Genomic DNA, 16,918 nt, shown 5'->3' on the forward strand with positions numbered 1-16,918 from the left:
ATCAATGAAATTTAACAACATTGAACATTCAGAAAATTGTTGCATTACTGATTATTAAACGGAAGTTACATTATTGCCCCAATACTTCCAGAAAGTTTGGAGATCAATGATGTTGCAGATGATGTCCTGTAGGAATAGCGTCATAAATAAAATTAAACACCCCTTCAGGACATTGGTAAAGATCAACTGCCTTCATCCTCCTGCGTGTTGTGTAACACGTCTGTTACATCAGGTGCACATCATGCACCACCAACGATACATTGTGGCCATCCTTTGTATGTAGATAACCGCAGTGAAAATTTTTATGGTCCTGTAAATAATATTTAGCGTGTATTTCATATTTCTTCACTATGATCATGCTTCACCATGCTTCTGCTGTGCCTTTGTGCAAACATCAGCTGCTCACAATCAGATAATTGCTCATTTTTTATCTCTAATATTGCGTGGTTGTATAAATATGTTTCCGGTAAGAATATAAGTACATTTATGTTTTGATATTTTTAAGTAGGTCGACGGATTTGATTGTTTTCCAACGTTTTAAGTGAAAGAAACACATATTATAAGTAATACAATTATGTACGCCTATTTTTTCAAATAAATAACATATATTCTGGCAGCACATTTTATAATCTATTAAATGAAATTAAAATATAGACGATAATAACATAGTTCATATAATATAGCCATTTCCTTGAACCTCTAGAGATAAGTTTGGCAATAGTTTTTATTTAAATCAAACTTGGGCTAAAAAAAGTTCAAGGATTCATAATTTTAGAATGGGAATACATTTCTTAAGTCTCAGAATTGAATTTGAGATTAGAACATTTTCAATTTTACCATCACTACCTCTGCCTGCTTTGTGGTGCCATTATTGCTTGCTTTGTCATTGGTACACTCTGCTTTGGTTCTTGGAAAGTATAAGCCAACTGTATACATGATGAAATACAATGTATGCCTTAACGATTATTTCAGTTAAATATCACTGGAATGGAGCACAGTATTAATTTAGATAGTAGTGAATAGGCCTACCTTTATGTTATTTGAATTTTTAAATTAAGTTTATACTCATTATCGACTCAGTCGATTTATTACTTTTTGTGTGGTGCAAGAACAAACATATATATTTACTGACCAAAACCCTCACATCCATCATATTAGTAAAATGTTTTATAATGTAAGCGCTATTATGTACGAGGGCCATCCGGAAAGTAGTACCCGTTTGTGAAATAAAGACACAGAAGTAAATATTAAGAAATATAAACATTTTTATTGAAAAGAGCATACCGATTAAGACACTTTTTGTTGTCAAAGGCATTTTACTCCGTTGATGAGTTTACGATGGGCCGCTGGGATGAAAATTAATATTTTATTATTATTATTCTATTTATCCTTTTCTGATATCCAAAACATGCAAAATACAATATATTGTTAGGTTCACACATGAGTATGTGGAATTAACTGTTCCTATGATAAGATAGGTTTTAGTTTATAGATTTTTAAATCAAAATGTTGAAATGACGCTTGCAATGCAATTTTGTTAATTGTTTTACTGCAATAAAGAATTATTATTACCTTAAACTACTTCTCCACATAATCTCCAAGCAAATTTAAGCATTTGTCATAACGTGTGACGAGTTTTTGTATTCCAGCGTCATATTCCTCCGCCGCCAGCCGATTGAAATACGTAGTCACGCCTTCTTTAAGTTCTTCATCGCTGTCAAATCTTTTTCCTGCCAAAAACTCTTTAAGTTTTGTAAAGAGATGAAAATCTGAAGGGGCCAAGTCCGGGCTATACGGTGGATGGTCGAAAATTTCCCAATTGAATTGCTGCAGAAGTTGTTGTGTTATCCCCGCTGCATGAGGCCTGGCATTGTCATGGAGGAGAATGACGCCATCAGACAATAGACCTCTCCGTCGATTTTGTATTGCCCGCCGTAATTTCTTTAATGTTTCACAATACGCATTAGCGTTAATAGTGTCTCCACGGGCCATAAAATCAATAAGCAGTACACCACATCGATCCCAGAAAATGGTTGCCATAAGTTTCCTGGTGGACAGAACAGTCTTGAATTTTTTTGGTTTCTTTGGTGAATGAGTATGATGCCACTCCATTGACTGTCGTTTACTCTCAGGTGAAGCATAACAAACCCACGTTTCATCACCAGTAACTATGCGATTCAAGAACGTGTCTGCTTCATCAGAATAACGTTCCAAAAATGTGAATGCAGCAGCCATACGCTTGGTTTTGTGCTCATCTGTAAGCATGCGAGGGACCCATCTTGCACAAATTTTTGAATAATGCAGATGGTCTTTGACAATTTCATGAACAATTGTTCGAGAAACATTATGATTAGGGAAATGTTCACAGATGTCATCAATTGTGACGCGCCGATCGTTCCTCACGAATTCGTCTACTGACCTCAGCAGTTGATCTGTAATGACAGATGGTCTCCCTGAACGCTCATCGTCGTGTGTGTTCCCCCTCCCCAAGTTGAAATTACGACACCAGCGCCGAACAGATGACTCTTCCATCACATTGTCTCCATACACTTCCTTTAATTGGCGATGAATATCACAAGGTCGAACGTTTCTTGCGTTGAGAAATTTTATTACAGCCCTCACTTCACAACTGGCGGCGTTTTCAATTTTTTAAACATTATGAACTGCCACAGAAACAACACAGGCAATGCTAGCGTCATGGAACTTGTAACAGAGAAGGCAGACAAGCCACTGAAGCGATCTGACCTTGACCGGCGGCTACTCGCGTCGTCAGCACCTCACGCGGCGGAAACAGGTACTACTTTCCGGATGGCCCTCGTATTAAAACAATTTGGGTTCAAATTATAACATCAGGAGGGTCCACGCACTGGCACCTTCTTAATGGCTGAATATTCTACGGTGTTGATGGGTGAACCACATCCTTAACATGGGCATAAGAAAGATCCTTAACACACCTTACAGGCTTATTTCCACATTCTATTGAGGTTCAGATGAACCTATACAATAGAATTACCTATGACCTATGTACCTATGGGGTTCAATAGTTACAGATGTAACTATTTTCTGTTTTATTCACAAGTTTCATAAGTATTTGATTTATCATACCTTGTATTATAGGTGTTTAGTTTATTAAAACAAGTAAATAAACTAATAATAACTAATAAACTAATTAACTAATATTAAAATATTTTGAAGTGTAGTTAATGCCATAAAATGTTTACAGATAGTGTAATAATATCATCCCTCGGTCTGAATTGAGTTGAAGCCAGAGCTTTTTGCTCAAATTGTTTGGTAAAGAACGGAGTGAAAATGAGTGAAAGAGAAAATTTAATTGCCATTCCCTCTACTTGACTTAACAATCTAGTTCTAAATAGTTGTATTAAGTGCTTAATCCTAACAATTCCATGGTTTCGGGGGATCGAAAGTTTAGTTATGTTGTTTAATGTTTTGTCTTTTTTTAACCGAAATTCAGTGATTTTGGGTGTTCCTGAAACTGGTACATTAGTGAACAAACTTCTAAGTTAAATATAATTAGCCTATTGGTTTCAGCCAGTTTCAAAATTTTTTACTTCTTAATGTTGTCCTCGGTTTTTAATAAATGAGTCAGTTTGTTGTACAAGTGGTAACAGGACACCCAAGAAGACTGCATAATTCCCTACACAGTAAATTACAGAAACTAATTTATGAAAATAAACTATTTAGTTATGTTTTTAACGGGTTTTGGTTACTTTGTGCTCAAATGTATCAGTTGGATCCTAATTCAGCTTGTTGCCATCGACTCCTGTTGCCATCGACTCCTGTTGCCACTGCACATTCTGTGACATCCTGCCACATCACCCAAAATGAAAGAACATGATAGCTATGGTTGGGAGGGGGTAACGTTTTGAATGTTTGTGCGTAATTAACCTCAATACATAGTTTTCTATATTTTGTAACAAATAGTGATAGCAGATGTCTGAATAGCTGTAGGTCTTGTAATCTTGTAGGAAAGTGCAATAATAGAAACTCGTAACATTGTTAGTAAAAACTGTGATACAATATGCAAGAATACAAGTAAACACAGTCAGCACAATTTAGGCTGACGCAATACAAAGATTTTATGGCAATATGAAACACACTGCTTTGACATTATTGTCAATTTTATACAAGTATTATGCTCTAAAAAGTTATATTTTAATCGTATGATTTAAATCAATAATTATTTAGGATATAATTAAAAATCATTTGTTTTATTCAAGTCTCACAGAGCTTACCGAGTATGTCAAAATTCCTTTGAAGCAGGAAGCAGCAGAGATACAGAGCACATTGAAATGTATGAAAGGTTTAATTCAGGAACTGACCATCTTATTCTTGCTGATTTCCAAAGATTAAAAAACACTGATTTCAGGCAAATTGTTTTTATTTAAACGTATACTTGTTATATTTTTCATTGTGAAATGAAAATTTTTGTTATGTTAAAGAAAAAAAATAACCAAAATTGTCCCATAACACATTTTCACAAAATCTTGAAAGACTAAATAACGCTTAAATATCCAGAATCCTTCTCAGTTAGTCTGTTAAAAACGTGTAGCCAGGAGTATTGTGTAAAGGTAACAGGGTATTTCTGAACATTCCCGATCATTCAGTGAAACAAGAAACCAGTAACACTCCTTTCAAGATCTTAAATCTGATCTCTTCCTCAGGTGGATACCTAACCTATCAAGTAACTACAATCTGGGTTAAAATAATGAAATCATACCAAAGAGTTATGACACACCTAAGTCAGTTTGTATGTTAACTCCAAGGACAATACCTCTAGTACATGCACTTTATAAAACAAACACTAATTATTAAAAACTAAGGATACATGTCACAATAGGTTCATGCAAGAACCTACCACTCACAACTAATGTGTACATAGAAGAGTAAGCGTTGTCCATGGAGTTGACACACAACGTGGTTGTTGTGAGTCCTGAATTATGCGTGTCACAACGCTCTGGTATGACTTGTTTATTTTAATCTAGATTGTAGTTGTGCACCTGAAGAAAAGATCAGATTGCAGATTTTGACACATGTTTTATCACAGAATAATGACAAATTTCATAAAAAATTATGTTTCCTTAAAAATCCTTTTGTTATCAGAAACATGTTTAAACAAAAAGGGAAGAGGGGATGTTTAGGAAAAGGAGTGTTATTTTTTCCCTACACATATGTATAATATCAAAGCATTTGGAAAGGTAGAGTTAATCATTTTAAACTTTATGAAAGCTTACTTTTGACTTTGTAGGCAACACAAACAGAGACGAGTTGAAAGCTAACTTAACTTGTTTGTTTTAGTAATTAAAATTTATAGTTAGTCTAACAGAACATATCTGTAATTTTTAAAGCTTTTAATAGTTTAGTCTCCCAAGCCTGCTGCCAACTAGATGTAGAATTTAGTTTAGTAAAAATACAGTTATTGATAACTACCAATACATCGGTTAGCTAGACTGGCCAAGATCCCAATATATTGAATCACTGATGTACAAAATCTTAATAAGCACCTGTCAATGTAAACATTGAAAAATAAATAAATAAATAAATTATGGTTTTTTTGCAGTACAGAAATTTGAAATAAGAGCTTCCGTTAAAGAGTTTTATTATTATTTTACCTTTAATAATTATATTGTAAATAACAGTTTAATTGATCAAGGGTAAACCCTTAGCAAGGCAAGAATGTGCACAGACATCATCCATAAAATAGTGTTAAGAATGTACTTAGATCCACAATTACAAAATATTATTTATTTTCTTTTTAACACCTTTTAGATGTTGTGAATGGTTATGGAGCCATAAATTAGGTTTTAGTAAACAAGGGATAGTAGCTGATCTACATTGTCTGCTAAACATGCAACAACCCACCATACCAAAGTCGCATCCTCTATTAGAGTTAGTCACAATAAAAAAAATTGTGTTGTATTTATACAGTAGTTATGTATCATTTATTATTATTTACTAAAATTTTATATTATTCTTTTCATGAGTTCAACAAATATTTTCTTTAAAGTTGTACTTTTTGCTAAAAATTTGTAACTGTAAGTGAATAAGAAACACGTTGAACATGTGACTGTATTTTTTAAATTTCCTATAGTATTGGGAGCTTTGAAACAGTTTGTCCAGGTTTTGAAGTGGGCAATTCATTACCATTTTAAAGTAACTTGCTAAGGGTTAAGTGATGTGCAGGTTTTGAAGTGCGCAATTCATTACCATTTTAAAGTAACTTTCTAAGGGTTAAGTGATGTGCAGGTTTTGAAGTGCGCAATTCATTACCATTTTAAAGTGCCTTGCTAAGGTTTAAGTGATGTGCTATTTAGAGAACTAATGTGATCAAAAATTTAATAGCTTCTTTAATATAATTTAATATGCATGTATATTCTGTTATTTATTTACAGAAATCCATGTATTGTTAAAATTGACGGTAATCCTACATGAGTCAGTTATTGTGCGAGAAACAGTTTTTAATTAAATCAAAGTCCATATTTGATTAGTCACTTTCATAAAAATTTATTTATAATGTGAGTAACCAACATATCTAACAAAGTAATGATAGTAATATTAATATATATCTTTCTTGACTATTTGTATAGACTTTGTATGTTTCCAGTAAGAACTCTTGTATACACGTGTACCAATAATTTACCTGCTAATTGATACGAGTTTCTTTAGTCTAATAAATTGTTGTAATTAATTTAACTAAATCATCGCTCTGTTTAAAATTTAGTATCTGAAAATTACCCGTTAGGTATGAAAAATGAATGATACAACTTTGTCTGTTTTATTTACCATCATGTACTGTATTATATAGTTCTTAGTGACAAGCTCCAGAAATATACATGACTAACTACGATGTCATGTATTGAATATATTTGCACGGTTTTACTTTGATTGTGTTATTCTTGGTGCATCTTGAGTTTATTTTTGAGTGTGATTTGTTTCAATAGATTGTATTTTAGATAGTTAACTTATTGTTGGAAATTGCTTTTTATGTTTGGTTTTGTCCCTTTTTTATTTTGTGGTGTTGGTTTTTTTTAGATATGATTTATCATATGCAAATTGAAGTTTCGTACCATAACTGCAAGAGTGAAGTACTAACAGGTTTGGTTTGAATTTGCTAAAATATATACTTCTCCTGGACAAAATAAACACACTTATAAATGTGTCATGTCAACAATAATTGTAACTTACCCAGTTAAAATACAGTAAACAATAAAAGTGGAGCCTCTTAATTACCAAGTGTTACCACTTTCATTTAATTACTATATTTTTCTCTTTTATTTAAATTAACATTATCTTGTTGTTCATTTTGTCCAAGAATATATTTCTACAAGATTCAATGTTTGTCTGCATGTTAACATAATAACAATGCTATGCATGTTACTAGTATACTACACCATTTACTCGATTTCGCTAATTTTGTCTTTGTTTTCTTTATGAAAATAAGGATTCATCAGTAAACGTGTTATTTGATGATCGTTTTGTTGTCACTAAACACTAAACTTTTTAAATTAAGTAAATTCAAGAGCGTAATATTACACACTATTAGTATAACTGTTGAATAATTTTTTATTGTATATAATAAGTAGAGGTGGATTATTTCTGGTTCTTGGTTCTGGTTGGAATAGTTTGTAGAATAATGGGCTTGTCTAGTTGGAATGAAATGCCAATAGAAATGATTGGGTCTCCATATACTTTTCTGCACAATGTTCACACACTGTACCCTGCAGTGGTGTAGCTATGGCTTGTGATGGACATTATCATTGGCTGGCTCAAATCAACCTCAATTACGCCGTATAATATATCACATGAGCTTACAGATTTATTACCAGCCTTATCCTGCCTCTGAGAGATTTTATTTCCCACTTCCTCCTGGAGAGTAAATTACTGTAATAAATAAGAATCAAAATAAAAAAATTAACTTAACATAAAAAGAATCACATCAATTTAACTTCAGCACTAAATTCGACAATTAAAATACTTCTATTTTAATTACGAAAATTAGATAAAAATAGACATTGGTAACAAAATTAATAATTTTTACTTGGAAATACTCCTTACAACTGCAGCTGAAACAGGAAATGCCTTGCTCTCAGAAAATACCCAACTTAGACACGGTCTACAATTTAAAAAATCACAGCTATTACAAAAATAGGAAAATAAGTGAACATTCCAATATTATTTTTTAATCGAAATAATAAACTAATTTGTAGAAACGCTAACAGACAAATTAAAGAATTTCTGCAGGAATGTTATTTTTGTAACAAATAAATAGAGGAGGAGTACAATTTAAAGAAAGGTCTAACCCAACAAGCAGAAGCTTGAAAGCCGTTACTGTAATGGCAAAGTAATCAGTCACAAATATGTATTGACTGACAGGACTAAATTGGTTAAGAAAACAATGAATTTAAAAATTAACACTCAGAAATCAGCAAGAAGAGATAAGAGAGTTAAAAGAGGTGGTTATGGATAGCATCTAACGATCTTTTAAAACTAGCAATAAAATTTACTATTTAAACCACGAAGTCATGGTTGTTGTATAAGTATCACCTCAACAGTTTAGAGATATGGGTAAACTGTACATTCAGTTAGTATTGTGTAGGTAGCAATCGTAGCCTACATTGACAAGGATATTTTAGCAGCTCTGAAACGAGTTTATTAAAGCTGCAAAAAGAGATAAGAGAGTTAAGAGCTCTGTATCGAGTGTGTTAAAGCTGTATAAGTCAAAGTATTGAGGAATCACATTGTTAGAGATTTTCATGTATTTTGGTAATTTCAGTTCTTGATTATCTTAGATGGTACAACACTGTGTAATCAATAATAAAAAAGGCGTTGATGTTACATTGCAATCAATAGTACAAAGGGCCTCGATGTGGCATTGCAATCAATAGTACAAAGGGCCTTGATGTTACATTGCAATCAATAGTACAAAGGGCCTCGATGTGGCATTGCAATCAATAGTACAAAGGGCCTCGACGTGGCATTGCAATCAATAGTACAAAGGGTCTCGATGGGGCATTGCAATCAATAGTACAAAGGGCCTCGACGTGGCATTGCAATCAATAGTACAAAGGGCCTCGATGGGGCATTCCAATCAATAGTAAGAAGGGCCTCGATGTGGGATTGCAATCAATAGTATAAAGGGCCTCTATGGGGCAGCAATGAATCAGTGAATGATTAACTTCACCAGCATTTTCAAAACCAAAGGGTTCTGTCACAATATCGACTTGTGAACCACAAATATCAATAAATATTTATTCAACAGTTTTACACTTTTCATCTGGATAATTATTTTGATTCACACCATGTTAAAAAAATTGCTCAGAAATTTAAAATTGTATAATATGTCAGCTCTTGCTATGGAGAGCTATTTTCAGTGGTTAAACTATAACTATAACTGGACCAGCAAAGCACATCCACATGTGAGTGAAGGGGTGTAGCTTTATTGTTACTGAACCAATCAGCAATGAATCTGGCTTCTATATCACTGACTGTAATACCTTCTATAATCTATATGGTGTTTTTGTTAAAGTTATTTTTCTTTTTGGCTATTATCTCTAGGTTTCTTTTATTATCCTTGATTTTGATAACCATCAAGAAAGCTCTCCACAGTAAGGCTTAAATAGTTTAAGATATTACTTGTACAGTCAAGCGACTGTAATTTTTTTATGTAGTGAGAACCAGAAAATTTAGATAATATTCATACATTTGCTGAGTGGTTCAACTACTGCTATTTCCTTAAACGTTGATACATCCGTATCAAAATCAAGTACAAATTTATATATAAATCAATACAAATTAGCATTATAAAATGAGCCTGAAACAAGAATTAGTCTATTCTTAATTTAAGTACAAAATGTCAGGTGTGGTAGAATTCATATGCATAAGATAAGCCTGATGTGGGAAACATTTTATTCTAGAATTTACTTCAAAAAGCCAAAGAGTAGAGCATTTTTGATAACTTAATGCAGCCTAAAGAGAATTGTTACTTATTTTGGAAATTGTGCTGTAACTGAGGCAACTAAAATCTAAAAATCAGAAATTAATCTAAAAATAAGTTAAACTTATTTATTTTGACTATTAAAAGTTGATTTGATTTTAAAATAATCAACTAAAAACTTTGTATTCACACATGTTATTCTTATTGTAACACTAAATATTATGCTGTTATATTTAGTGTTACACTAAAATATTTCTTAAACCAAACTTTTAAATTAAATATCTATAATTTAAACACCTATTTTTATGGGTAGTAATTCACTTATCTAAATTTAACTTTTGATTGATTACACAATACAAAGGTTATCATTGAGACCTTTAGTTAGGTGATATCAAACACACCTTGCCTTTCCTTTGTCATAAAAGTGGGTTCCGCTCCTTTATTAGCTAGTTGTAAATAAAATATAAAAATAAATACTAGAAGTTCCTCACCTCACTTGTTTATGTTGGAGCTGACCCAGATGATATTGTGGCGTTGTCACAGTCGAGGATCAGTGCAACTCTTCTTCCTCAACAGTCTTTCCACTTATATTGGCAGACAGGTTGTAGAAGGATTTAGGAAGTACGAGGAGGCAACGATCACCTCCCTTCCCCCTTGTTGTGTGTATGGCAACTTCTACTGCCACTGCCATCAAGTCTCTTGTTAATTCTGTAACAGGAAATTCGTTAATCTGTTTGTGTTGATTGATCTGTTTTGGAATAAGTTCCAGTATTACTCTACTTCAGTTAAGGTCACATACAGAGCAAGTGTTATTCTAACTTATCCTCTCTTTTTGGAAACAATAAGAGAGAAGGGAAATGAAGGTATGAGACTCTCATACAAATAGAGTACAAGTTTGTGGAAAATGCTAAGGATCCTGATTACAAAGCAATTAATTGTATCACACATTCTGGCAGCATAAGAAACTCAAGAATACAAGATGATTTAAAAAGTTAATCTCTAACACTCCCATATTGCCTACATTCCTGAAATCGTAGAGACTACGGTGAGAACAGAGTGAAAACTTTCATTGGGATGTCTGTGTTATGAAAGGGAAGAGTCTAAGACTTATTATTATCATCTTCATTACTTAAATTTATCTCTCAAATCTGAGACTTCTCCCTAAAACAATTAGATTTTTAGGCTCCAGTTCTCTAATATCCTTTCAACAAAAGAAAAAGCCTCTAGGAACGTTTTTTCTAGATTTTGTAACAGTAGGAAAGTTTAGCCGTATATGCTCTGCTGAGTCTTGTCCACGTATTTTTAGCATTGCAAGTAATAGTTATATATCCTCCTGAGCATAACCATTAGGTCATCAGCATAACATTGTAGTTTTATACCCTTTTCTTCTGCTTTTATCAAGAGATCATCTGTCACCAAGGCCTTTAAAAGGGGGAAAAGTACCTTTTGGAGGGACCTTTTCAGGGCCATAATAGAGGCACTTTCCTCTCCAAGCTTTGCTTTAACTTGCCCACTGTTTAAGAGGGCTACAATCCACTTGACATCATCTGGAGGCACTCCTATCCTTTTCAGTGGTGTCTCCCTGGAATTGTATGCTACCCTGTCAAAAGCCATGTCCATAAAGATACTAACTAGAGTTTTCTTTTTCTTGGAGGCATCTTATACTTGCTTTACTAGAATATGTAGAGCAATAGTAGATGACTTGCCTTTGACATAAGCATGTTGAAGTAAACTGAGTTGGCATAATGGCAATTTGTTATGTATCTAGTTACAATTTATTCCACGGTTTTCACCACAAAGGAGGTGAGACATACAGGCTAGGCTACTGGCCTGTTTGACGTAGGCTGAGAAGAGTCTATCTTTCTTCAACACCAACACAACCAATGCCGTCATCCAGTAATTTGGAATGTGCCAAAAGCATATGTAACTCTTCTTGTAGTAGGGCCAGAAAGATTCTATCCACCCGGTGATTTAAAGGGCTTAAATGATATGACAGCCCGATAAAGAATTTAAGTTCTCATATCGAGTTGAATGCCCACCCAGGAAGTGTGTATTTATCAGCAAATCTAGTCTCCTTCCTAATCTGGGCTAGGCTATCGTTTGCCTTTATCAGTGACCCTAAAGGGTTACACCAATCGATTTGGAGAGTTTTTTGGAGCCTAGCAGCCTCTGTGCACTACAAAATGATCTACAAAGATCATTTATATCTATACAGAAGTATCTAAGGTTCTCCTTATATTTATTCTTTATCATTCTTATAGTTAGGGCACTTTGATACATCCAATTTGCATGTTATTGTGGTTTCATTTTTTGTTTCTAGTCTCTTAGACCACCACCAAAGCACGTCTTTCTTAAGCCTATCGCTTCTAAGAGGACTATTTTGCTCATAGACCTATATTATAGAATTTTTTTACCAATTAAGTTGAATTTTCAACTTCCATTTCATTTTGTTATGATAGGGATCTATCTCTAATAACCCTTCTGCTAGGTACACCCTGTATCCCCTCCAGTTAGTTCATTTGAGAACACTAGGTCACGTTTCCTCTTTAGAGTAATCTGTAGGTCAGACCTTATGAAACAATGATCCGACAAGGAGGTCTCCTGTGAGACGTACACCTGACTAGTTTAACATCGTTGAGACCTTTAGTTAGGTGATATCAAACACACCTTGCATTACCTTTGTCATAAAAGTGGGTTCCGCTCCTTTATTAGCTAGTTGTAAATCAAATCTAAAAATAAATACTAGAAGTTCTTCACCTCACTTGTTTATGTTGGAGCTGACCCAGATGATATTGTGGGCGTTGTTGTCACAGTCGAGGATCGGTGCAACTCAACGTCCTCAACAGTCTTTCCACTTCCATTGGCATACAGGTTGTAGAAGGATTTAGGAAGTATGAGGAGGCAACGATCATCTCCCTTCCCCCTCGTTGTGTGTATGGCAACTTCTACTGCCACTGCCATCAAGTCTCTTGTTGTTAATTCTGTAACAAGGAAAATCATTAATTTATTCTTTGTTTGAAGTTTATTTTCGACGATGGAAGGGTTGTGAAGGAAACATTTTGAGATAAACCTCCCCACAGTAGCAGTTGCAACCTATGCATGGGGGAGGTTTCTCTGCATTAAGCATTATTATTTGGGCACGTTTTCCACACCTCCTTCAAGTGGTATACTCCTTTTACTCTTCTTACTTTGTTTAAGAGCTGTTCATTCTTTTCACTCTCACCCTGAAACTGATTGTCCCTTTAATGTGAGCCCTTTGCTTAGGAAAAAAGAACAGATGGGGTTTTGTCACAGACTCGGGTTACTTATGGAGTCGACCTGTCAGGTCTCTCCAGTAGACGTTACAAAGGTATATGGGATATCAATATGTTAGGTATCTGCTCTTGGACATTCAATTGAGAAACCTAAGATGGAAATTTGAAATGTTTGGAGAAGCACCAAAGAGAAAAATTAAAGGTTTCACAAGTAAAATGATTGAACCTAAGACTGCAAAAATTAATGTAAAAAAAACTGTTTTAATATTTGTTATTAAATGGTTGTAATAGATAAGAAATCTGGGGTTTTTCTTTCTTTATTTTGTAAAACTCTATACATGAAGGGATATTATGAAAATTTCTTTTAGAATGTGTGACCTTTAAAACATATAATTTTTAACAAAAATATCAGATACAGGTGAGAAAAATATTTTTTCAGGCCTGTGTTATCTCAAAATGGTACAGCATATTATATAAATGTAAAGAATACAAATATCATAAAACATGTTTATGTAAAAGAACAACAAAAAACATACAGTTTCATAAGAAATTTTGAAATAGGCTGTTGTGTCAGAAAACGGAAACCGTTTTCCAAAATAAAAAGTCTTCTTTTAGTATCTATTTAAATTAAGGTAATGTTTCCCATTTCGTCTATTTTAAGCATGTAATGTATTTCCAGCAGTTGGAGGCAAGGTAGTAAGCTCAGTTAGGTAGTAATCTTGATTTGATTTATATTTTTACTTTAATTGGCATTTGAATTCTCTTTTTATGATAGACATTATTTAAATTATTAACTTTATACTGAGAAATGCATGCTATTGCTGATTTGATTATCATAAATTTAATGTTTGATAAGTTTAAAAACAACCAACAAAACATCTGAATGTTATGAGGCAGTACATTTTGTTATATTCTGCTGTAGGAAGATATTAGTTTTAGACCAAACAATTTAATTATTTAAATACGAACTTAGTTCATTATTATATTAAGTATATTATCACATGTCAGGGCCGTAATAGAGCACTTTCCACAAATTCCAATAATTGAATAATTTAAAACCAACGTCTATGATACAAAAATCAGTAACATTATGTTTCTAGATCTGCAATCTGATCTCTTCGTCAGGTTGATAGCTGATGTAACACATAACTACAATCATACAGTGCTGTGACACACACACATACAGTGTTGTGACACACACAGGTCAGGAGTACGTGTGTTTTTAGTGGCAAATAAGTTATCAAGGTAACAAACAATTTTTTGTGCCTTCATGGCTTATTAGTACTGGTGAGGAACCATTCCGACTCGCTCGGAATAGAAAATTAGTGCGCGTAGACAAGACTGCTCTATCACTTGCACTGGATCTCTTTATGTATGTGTCAATAACACATGAAGGCACAAGAAATTGTTACCTTGACAGGTCAGAGTAAACCTGGTGTGTGTCAACTCTATGCACACTATCTGTAAAACTTGTACTGAAGAATACAAGTCACAATAGTTGTGCAATTAATGACCAAACACAGAGAAGTGACCATAGGCCACAAGTAAATGGCGATCGTCATGGCAGAACAAGATGGGGGAAAACAAGAAACGGAAATGGGTCATATTTATTATTGGGTCATTCTCAAATCCATACTGTGATTTCACATTGATTTTTAGTAATCTCCGTTCTGTGTGATCCATAAGGTTTCCTTTTAGTTCATTTTTGGAATAGGCAACCAAAACGGCCTAATTTTAAGTGATCGTTGACTGATTGTTTGGTCTGCTAATTTAAGGTATGAAGCCTCTTTTAGTTTCTTTTTAAAGAAATGGGGTTTCTATTGCATATGTAGATCTTCCGCACTTCAGTGATGAGCAATAGTGTTAATGATTTTTGTATCATTAAACAACTAGTAAAAAGTTCCTTGTAGCTTTACAGTTCCATTGTGAAAAACAAACTTTAAACTAAGACTTCAATTAATTTGCTGAAGGTGCCTATACGTTTCAAATTCCTTGAATTTGTATTAAAATCTGCTCGTGCTTTAACATTATACCTATATCAGAATACATAAAAAATGTGTTTAGACCTTACTAAACCAACTTTAAAATCACTTCATTAAACACTTCCTTATGGTAATGTATCATAAGGAGTACAAAAGTAACCACAAGTTATTGTTTTAATATTGTATTCATTTTGTTCTATTTTTGCTTACTCAGAGACGATGAAAGAATCAAGGAGTAAGATGGGTGCCATGGAACAGACTATTGCCCTACTACAAATAGATTTAAACAATGCCAAAAAAAGTCTTAACGATATTACGAAAAACTGGCTTCTTCATGAAGAAAAACTGCATGTAAGTAGCAAATTTGTATATGTATCTTAAGTTAATTACAGAATATATAATGCGCACATTGTCATATAACATGTTTTATACATACACACACACGTATATATAATTATTAATCAATATATGTATAGAGTGGCGCGTATGTCAGTTTCCCCAGAAGTGAAATTTAAAGGCATTATAGGTTAATTGAATAAAACACTTTTATGCAAGAAAACAAATTTATTGTATGAAATTACTTACATATTACCATACAATGTTATAGCAGTTGTTCAAAATGTCCAACTTGTATACACTTCACACAACGACTGAGAACAGAATCATCAATTTTTAGCAATAAAGGTTTATTGTTATTAACAAATTCATATGCTTTTTTTTGAGGAGAGACCGATCCCCTTTTAAGCCTTATTCTGTCCTACCTCATGGGCCATTGGCCTGTGCAAAGATCTTATCAAACAGAATAAGGGGGAGAGTCGATACAGTACAAGGTCGATGGTACTGATAAAAAGTGCAACGGTCACAGACAGGATTCAAACCTGCACTATCTCTAACTCAGGCTCAAAGTCAAAGACCACTCGGCCATCGGCACTCCCAATTCCATTTCTAATTAGGTTTCTGACTTCATCAAGATTTTGCTGTTTTGAAGCATTACCAGTCTCTTTAATATTACCCAACAGTGAAAAATCACATAGGGTCAGGTCTGGCGAGTGCGCAGGCCAATCGATTGTACCACGGGGACCAATCTATTCATTAAATGTGTTATTTAAAAAAACTGACCCTTGGATACCAAAATGTGCTGGGGCACCATCTTGTTGCCAGATCACGAATGAATATTGAAAACAGGATTGTTTCTGAGAACTACTACTTCTTGCAGCATTCGTAAGTAACTTTCTGAGTTAACATTTCCTTGAAGAAAATAAGGACCAATCAGTGCAGTACTCAAAATACCTCCCCATACCATAACACCAGGCACATTGAGTTCTGCTTTGATTACGTTATGAGGATTTATATCTGACCAGTACACACAGTTATGCAGATTAACATGTATATTTAGTTTGAAACAAAATCATACCACAAAATTGATCGCAAAAAATTTGGATCAGGATAATTATTGTCTCACAGATTTCCAATCGCCTATTGGAATCATCCTTGTGAAGCGCTTGGAATAAATATGGACGTTACGGCATAAATTTTGATCGCTTTAACATTCTTTGCACGCTGCTTCTTGATATTTCTAGTTCAGCAGATGCCTTACGAGTCGATTTACCGGGACTTACTACAAAAGCTTGAGCAACTGTCTGCAGGTTTTCAATTTTTGCAAATTGATCTTGGATGACCACACTTCAGGGCATTTAAAATGCTTCCTGTGTTTTCGAATTTCTTATTTA

The 16,918-nt window shown here is 33.8% G+C and overlaps 1 protein-coding gene across 6 annotated transcripts in view; it reads left to right on the top strand.

The window, feature by feature from the left end:
• The window catches only part of LOC124368659 (sarcolemmal membrane-associated protein), a 142,219-nt gene that overhangs the window by 68,473 nt on the left and 56,828 nt on the right, over nucleotides 1-16,918 (top strand). For 4 of the 6 annotated variants that reach the window (XR_006922981.1, XM_046825910.1, XM_046825913.1 and 1 more), the window contains exons 15-16: nucleotides 7,051-7,113; nucleotides 15,403-15,539. Coding sequence is in view for 4 of the 6 variants with exons in the window: in XM_046825910.1 (XP_046681866.1) it covers nucleotides 7,051-7,113; nucleotides 15,403-15,539 (200 nt within the window). In the remaining 2 variants the exon portion in view is untranslated. Of the gene's footprint in view, nucleotides 1-7,050; nucleotides 7,114-15,402; nucleotides 15,541-16,918 lie in introns of those variants that run through there. The other 2 variants (XM_046825915.1, XM_046825912.1) reach the window with 2 other exon arrangements.

Source organism: Homalodisca vitripennis, chromosome X (assembly GCF_021130785.1).
Source record: "Homalodisca vitripennis isolate AUS2020 chromosome X, UT_GWSS_2.1, whole genome shotgun sequence".
In the NCBI taxonomy this organism is placed as follows: domain Eukaryota; kingdom Metazoa; phylum Arthropoda; class Insecta; order Hemiptera; family Cicadellidae; genus Homalodisca; species Homalodisca vitripennis.